At 31.8% G+C, this 8,162-nt stretch overlaps 1 protein-coding gene across 1 annotated transcript; it reads left to right on the top strand.

The window, feature by feature from the left end:
• The first annotated feature begins 244 nt into the window (after positions 1–244).
• LOC139515052 (uncharacterized) lies at positions 245–5,605 on the top strand. The gene is made up of 6 exons (XM_071304613.1): positions 245–345; positions 787–934; positions 1,481–1,558; positions 2,224–2,355; positions 3,195–3,354; positions 4,096–5,605. Exons 1-6 carry the CDS (start codon positions 245–247, stop codon positions 4,842–4,844), a joined length of 1,368 nt encoding a protein of 455 aa, XP_071160714.1. The 3' UTR covers positions 4,845–5,605.
• Positions 5,606–8,162: the final 2,557 nt, after the last annotated feature.

Raw genomic sequence — 8,162 nt, 5'->3', positions numbered from 1 at the left:
GCTGAGGATGGATATACGGTTGGGACTTTACATGCGGATAATGATGCTACAACCCAATCAAGACTGCCTCATTCAATTATTAAAAAAGATGACAAAACACATGTGAAGAAAAATCTGTCCAAACGTCTATTATAATGGTCTGTCAAAAAACTACAAACAGTTAAAATCAGCAAAAGTCATTCCCTACATAGTGAGGTGTTTTATGTATACTATTTCTATAAAACACCAAAATAGTAAACAATCAATGAAGACAGAACTCGCCACTATAGTGCCACATATTTTTGGACACCATGAACAGTGCAGTCCAACTTGGTGTACATATGTTAAAGATCCAACTAAATTTAGGTAATTTATACCATGACATTGATCCCTGGCCTGATGAAGTGATCATTTAATGTTTCTATGCTGCAATAATTTTTTTACAAGTTCTTATTTCCTAGAGTTCAGTAAAGTATATGTATAATTAAAACAATTATAGGGCTGTGTGAACTATTGTCATCATTATGTATTAATCATGTACCGGTATCCATCTTTGTCTTGGCCCATCTGATAACTTTCAAAACTTCTTTCTTCTAAAAGTACAGTGTGGATTGAAAATAAACTTTAATGATAAGGATTTAATTTTTCACATTTGATCACATGTCATATTAATATTTACTACAGTTAGATGTGTTCAGAACAAAAAAGATCATTAGACTGAATAACATTTTTAGAATTCTGCTATTAGTGTAGTAAAAAAACAGTGGCAGTGCAATCTCATTTTCTGTTTGTTTATAAATATTACAGATTCAAACATTTACCAAATGGGAAAGCCATGTCTGGAGACAAGCTGAGGGAAGAGCTGGACAAGTTGGCACAAAGTTATATTGAAAGAGCAGATAGGCTGTTAAATCTAGGGTCAACACAGTCAAACGAAAGTTTCAACAACAGTGTTGCTAGTTTTGCCCCAAAAAACAGGTATGCCTTACATTACTTAAGAATTTCTTTTGATTATGGTCAAAATCTCTGCAACTGTTTAAAAAATGAAATAGAAGTCTTTGTTTGCACAAATTTTCCTTATCTTCAATGTTGTAATTTAAAATTTCAAAGTAAAACAATTCCAGTTTTAAACAGAACTTTTTTTAAGACACATACAAATTGTCAGTGACACACTCTCTGGTATTCCAATAATGTGTGGTAACTGTGATTTCAATGCAATCTGGGGTGTTTAATGTTTAACTTTGTCATTAAAAATGGAAAACATGAATATTTTTTTTGTAAAATCATGTCAATGTCATTGATGTTGAAGACTGTCATAGCTCTGAATTCAAGCTCATCTTAGTTCCTTTACCATTATATTCATATGCCCCACAGTCACGATCCATTAACTGTCATTTTCCAGGACTAGCTGCAACAGAGAGACATATTTATGTGTTTTACTTTTGTGGAGCATAAACTATTTTGTTTGTATGTTGAACATTTATTTATGGGATTTTTTCAGGTTTTATCTAAATCATTAAAAGCTAGGGTGTCTTCAGCTGTGATGCAAAAGAATGAAGGCTATGGTTGGTTAAGCAAGGTAAATGTATTTAGGGGCTTTATTATGTATGCTTAGTTTAAAATTATTTTATTTGCTTAATTAAAGCAAAATGGATTAGACACAAGTAAATCATACTTATGAAGTCATCTCCATAATACAATATAAAATTACAATAATAGTATAATATAATGGACATGCATATAAAGCAAACAGTTTAAAGAATATAATACTAGCTTTCATAATGGTAAAAAGAGGAGAGAAAGTAAAAAGAGAAAAAGAAAGTTTGAAAAGTCGTATAATTCTGTGTATAAATGTTGTTATTTCACTCCCCTGACACCATACAACTGTAGGTTTTGTCATGATGTTGGATCAAAACAAATTGTGAAAGATATAGTTCCTTACATTTTCTACCTTATTTTCAGAAGAAAAAATGCCATTTGCCAGTGTTATAAAAAGAGTAACTAATACAAAAATTCCAATAGAGAAAAATATTTAACTCATGACCAAACAACACTGATAATTAACTCACACACTACATGTATACATTGGTGAATTGATGTGTATTTATTCTATAATTATATTTTTTTTGAGATATTTTTTTTTCTTCAGATCTGTACTTTTTTCTCTACATTCTAAATTTTATATCTTTAAAGTAAATGAATCATTCAAAATACATTACATGCAAATGTCTTCATTCTTTTCAGGTGAATAAGAAGTCTCTACTCTCTCCTGGACATTTGACCATACTTCATGGAATTCGAAAGGATCGAAGGCGTAAACAGATAAGGAAAACACAGTCAACTACTAATTTCAAAAGAAAAAGACTCACAATAAAGGTAGGCCTTTTTTAGCTTGACTGGTCTGAAGGGCCTAGTGAGCCTTTCTTTTCACTTTGCGTCATTCGTCTGTTGTCGTCTGTTAATTTTACAAAAATCTTCTCCTCTGAAACTACTGGGTCAAATTTAACCAAACTTTGTCACAATCATCATTGTGGTATCTTGTTAAAAAAATGTGTCTGGTGACCCTGCCAACCAACCAAGATGGCCGCCATTACTAATAATAGAACATAGGGGTAAAATGTAGATTTTGGCTTATATCTCTGAAACCAAAGCATCTAGAGCAAATCTGGTGTGGGCACATTGTTTATCAGGTCAACATCTATCTGCCCTGAATTTTTCAGATGAATTGGAGAACCTGTTGTTGGGTTGCTGCCACTAAATTGGTAATTTTAAGAAAATTTTGCAGTTTTTGGTTATTATTTTGAATATTATTATAGATAGAGATAAACTGTAAACATCATAATATTCAGCAAAGTATGATCTACAAAAAAGTTAGCATGACCAAAATGGTCAGTTGACCCCTTAAGGAGTTATTGACCTTTATAGTCGTTTTTTTACCAATTTTTTGTAAATTTTTGTAATCTTCTACAAAAATCTTCTCCTCTGAAACTACTGGGCCAAATTTGATCAAACTTAGCCACAAGTCTTAAAGTTTATTCACATTTTAGTTGAAAACCCACCGATGGAGAATTCTCTGGCTCTGAATTTTGATTGGAAGGAGACATTAAATGTTTCAACATAAAATAGCAATTATTCTAAAGATCCCACTGTGCATTTGCATAGATCTGAATCACTTCTTCCATTATTGTTCTTAAATTTTTTTATATTGTTTCTAGTCCAAGAAATTGAAAGATAATCAGCGAGAATCAGTAAAAGAGGGAGACACCTATGGAGGAGAAATAGAAGTGCAAGAACATATTGACACAGAAACTATTCCATCGAAGATGAAGTTTGGAGGAGAAGAATCAGTAGTAGTTTTTGATTTAGAAACAACAGGTAAGTGTAAACAAACAAATTGAATCACAGATATCAGGCTAAAATAATGGCACACAAGATACATGATTTGCCTACTTTCATGACTTTATTAGTGATTCTTTAATCAAATATTGATGCTTGGAATAAAGTTACCATGACCTTAAAACTTACATTGCTATTGTTAGTAAGTGAAATAAGCTTACAATGTAATTGTAATTCAGTGAAATAGATGAAAGTGACATAACATAAAGCGAAGTAAACCTCCATTGTATTGGGAATGCTTCAATGATTATCTTGGAATAAAGTGATATATTACTGATGTTTGTTGGGAGTTAAGTCCCTTAAGATTGACATGGATTACAGTTTAACAGCATACACTATAGGCTTTGATTTAAATTTAGCTTTATTCATGAGGAACTTGACAAATATAATTAAGTTAGATGAAAATGAAATCGCAATATAATGTTCATGTGAAAATAGGGTGGACTGCTAAAATTAGAACCTGCTGAAATTGAAACAATTTTTCTTGTAATCAAGAAATTTGACTCCCATAAATTTGGATGCGCTTTTCAAGAAGCCATAAGTTTTTAAAAGAGTCCACCATTTAAAACTTGCTGCCGCTTAAATTAAAAAAATTAACATGACAAAAACAGTATTTAAAGCAGAATTTAACCAAACTTGATATATGGAACAAGTCATCTCACATTTCGGGATAGATACACTTTTAATTATTAATGCAATATTTGTTTATTTTTGTTCCAGGATTATCAAGGAAGTCTGATATAACTCAGCTGGCTGCATTTGATGGAACCTCTGTTTTTAATGAGTATGTATCACCTAGGGAGGTTATTTCACCCAAATCATCAGAAATAACAGGATTGACTTTTGATTTTTCTTGTGATCAGATGTACCATCATGGTAAACCAGTTAAAAGCAGAGATATTCAGATTGTACTCCTGGAATTTATTGAGTTTATCCGCAAAAAGAAGAAACCAATTCTTTTCGGTCACAACATTGCTTCGTTTGACATTCCCATATTGATGAACAAACTACGTCAGCACAGTCTTCTTTCAGAATTCATGTTACATATTTATGAGTGCATTGATACAATAAAATTGACAAGAAGGAAATTAAAAACTAAAGACATAGGAAATCATAAACAACAAACATTGGTCACAAAATTACTTGGTGTAGAATATGATGCTCACAATGCATGTGCTGATGTCACAAGTCTATTTCAACTTCTTGCGCACTTTGAATATTCAGAAAAGGATGTTTTTCCATTCAATTCAGCTTTGCTAACAGATTCTTACATTCCCTTGATAAGGGACTCGCACATCAATAAGCTAACAGCTAGAAGATTAGCACACAGTGGACTTTGTCTGAAACATCTACAGTTAGCATTTAACAGAGACAGTGAAAATGGCCTCAAATCTATTTTGTTAGAGCATGGCTTTAATGCCAAAACAGTCACATGTTTTACTAAATATTTTACATGTACTGAGGAATAACTTGTTATTGATGTAATACACATGTACCACCAAATCATAGAAAGTTACATCCAGTTGCGTAGGAAAATTTTATTGGTTAATATCCAGTGATGGTTAGTTTCTTACATGCAATGTATAATGTACAGTTTCATCTTTTTCTATAGTACTAGTGCTGGACCTTACTCATGCTAAATATGGAAAAAAAAGATGTGGTATTATTGCTAATAACACAACTTTCCACAAGAGAACAAAATGACACATAAAATTAACAACTATATGTCACTGTACTGCTTTCAACAATGAGCAAATCCCATACCACAAAGTCAGCTATAAAAAGGCCTATGTACATGTAACACATAAACAAACGTCAACCACTGAATTACAGGCTCCTGAGTTAGAACAGGCACATTAACACACAAAATGTTTCAAAGAAAGTATATTTTATTTGAAAAAAAAAAATTCTGTACAATTCTTTGAAAAGTGCAAATTAAACAAGGACTGTTTAGGAAAATCAATGGTGGTATTACATCTATAGGTTACCAGATTGTATTGGCACAACCATTTTATGAACATAACATGGTATTCAGAATTGAGATTATGGCTAATCAGGTCCATATGAGTGCATGTTATTTTTTTATTATTAGAACTCACAGTTATTATGTACTTTGTGTTAGGAGTACCACAGATTTTCAACTGGAATTTGCTTTGTTTGTAATTATGTTTACATGTATTGCTTTATTGATATGCAAAGAAAATATTAAACTGTGGTTCTTTGTCCCAAACCTGTGTTTGTTCAGTTTATACTTCTAACTAACTTACTAAGAACCAGTTAACATATCCTGGGCCCTTTACTGATCTCTGATTAGTGTAAATCAGATGCTTCATTTGCACTGTATCTTTTCAGCGTTTGGTTAGGGCCCCAAAAGGGAAAGCATCTAAGTATTCGCAACATAGTCCCTATTTAGAATAAGGAGCAATATATAGGGAGGATTGATTCTGTATCTTGAAAAAAGGCAACCATTGTTGCCTTTGGAGAAATTAATTGTTTATTACATTCAATCTATAGAAGTAAGAACCAATAATCATGAGTTGTCTGTTGTAATGTTATCACTTTTTGGTCTGTCTGAAAACTACTTCCTAATTGCTGGTACTTGTAACATTTTAGGTCGAATATTTTTTCTTTCAGAAAATACTTGGCAGAATTAATGACTTCATTATTCGTAATTGGCCAATACAACACCCTGACAGTGATAAGTTGAAACGTGTAGTTACTTTTTGGGTCTGTCCAATACCTTCATCCTGTTATCAATACTTTGAATTTTACAAGTGTGGGATAGTCATAGCATTATCATGTGTGCAAAGTTTTTGTCACTTTAAGACCTGCAAACAAAAATTTGTTTATATGGAAATCATTTTCACCTTGAAGTCTTTGTTCAAGGTCAACAATACTATGGTCACTATGGTGCATGACATATCTTCATGAATTGATTTACATTCATACAAAATATCAAAAGCAGCAGTTAAGCCTACATCAAAAGACAAAACTTACAGTTCTAGAAAAAAAAGAATCATTAAATTGACCTTGAGGTAAAAGTTCAAGGTCAAAAGTCACTTATCATGGTAGTAACACATCCTTTGGAGCTGAGCTACCCTTATACCATATATATCAATAGCCTACATAAAAAGACAAAAATGTTACAACCAGAACCTGATCTGAACAGATTGACTTACGGACAGACTGATACCCAAAGGGCATCTTCTTTTTTTTTGGCAGGTCCATGATAAGGTTTGTTTATTTAGAATGACTGATAGAACAAACTCCCTTTCACCATACATTTTTCATCAATTTTAATTACTAATTTATGACAGTTTATCTAATAAATGGTATTTTAAGTCAATTTTCCAAATTTTGTCACTTTACTTCAATTATCAGTATACAGTACAGACAATAAATGAGGTAAGAAATGTATGTTCATATTATGGTTAAACAATGCTTAGGTATAGACCTTCAAAATGCTTGTATTTAAAAAAAAATCTATTGGGTGGTTTTTTGTACAGGGTGACCTAATTTGCATAATTGGCTCCTACAGAAGTGCCAATTTTCATCAAAATGTGTTATTTTTACCCCGTTCACAGATTATAACTGAAAGTAAAGCACACATCCAATTATTATTATATGAAACAAATGTATTTTTTATAATTATGTAGAAAAAAAATGTTTTAACTGTAAAAAATAAAAACAATAACATGAAATTAGTGTTTTATTGGGAAATTGAGGAAATCATCATTAGGGGGGATAACTCATGGTGGGTTATCTCCCTTATTTACCAAGAAAGTGGTCATAATACTTTCATATTTTGCTGAGGACACCCTAATCTTGCAAAATGATAAATATTGTAGAAATCTATTGGAGGATTTTTTTTTAACAAAACATCCTTATCCACACATCCAACATCAAATAATTTATTTTTTTATAAAAGTCACTAACAGTCAGAAAAAAAGCTATTTTTGAAAATGAAATAAAATCAGTAGTATTCATACTTTTTGAACGATGCAAATGGTAAGTTTATGAAAAACCTAGAGATAATTATTTCCCGCCAAATTTCCAATGGCTTTTATCTCAAAATCAAGGACAAAGACCGTTAATTTTCCTTTTTTTTCAGTTTCGTTATTTATATGCTATCATTTTATGACAATCTTTTAAACAGCTTGTTATTTTCAAACAGAGCATCGGCGAACATCCTTAACTGAAAATCAGCACAATATCTAACATCGTAAAGAATAAAATCCGGATTAGATTTCTGTGGAAGGCCTGTAACATATAACTACATTTTGGTAGAACGGGGGCATACATTAAATATGCAGAAATTTAGTAGCAACAATACATAAACATACATTTTGTATGGTTCACATTATTCAATTTTCTCCATACTTATTATTTATTAGTTCTGCTTTTAAAAGAAATCATCAAGAAACTGAAGTTCCAACTCCCTCAATAAATGTTGGCACTAGATGATTTGGTTATTCGGTTTACGTCCTGTTTTGGTCAATTAGCTCCGAACGTTTCTGTGTATTTACGCAGCCCCTGCTTTCAATCCTTTAGGTTTGAGCGTTCCTGATGAAGGTTACTCAGCAAAGAGCTTCAGGCACACGAAATGTATAAAGTGGTTCTGTAATGTTGTGTTTGATATAGCAGAATTTTAAATCATATCATACATGTACAATGATGAACTGGACGTTTGAAAAACTTGAAATAGGGAAGCTAAAAAAGACGATGTCTTAATCCTAGCTGTGTGATACATGACTTATATCAGCAGAAATTTTCTATGTATACTGTTA

Source organism: Mytilus edulis, chromosome 3 (genome assembly GCF_963676685.1).
Source record: "Mytilus edulis chromosome 3, xbMytEdul2.2, whole genome shotgun sequence".
NCBI lineage: Eukaryota > Metazoa > Mollusca > Bivalvia > Mytilida > Mytilidae > Mytilus > Mytilus edulis.
The sequence above is the reverse complement of the archived record's forward strand: the minus strand, read 5'-3'. Positions and strand labels throughout refer to the sequence as shown.

Excerpts from the sequence above, each read along its gene's own strand:
- LOC139515052 (XM_071304613.1), top strand. The coding sequence starts at position 245 with ATGAAGACAGAACTCGCCACTATAGTGCCACATATTTTTGGACACCAT. Across the intron at positions 935-1,480 it reads AAAGTTTCAACAACAGTGTT|GTTTTATCTAAATCATTAAA; the intron begins GCTAGTTTTGCC and ends GGATTTTTTCAG. Across the intron at positions 2,356-3,194 it reads GAAAAAGACTCACAATAAAG|TCCAAGAAATTGAAAGATAA; the intron begins GTAGGCCTTTTT and ends TATTGTTTCTAG.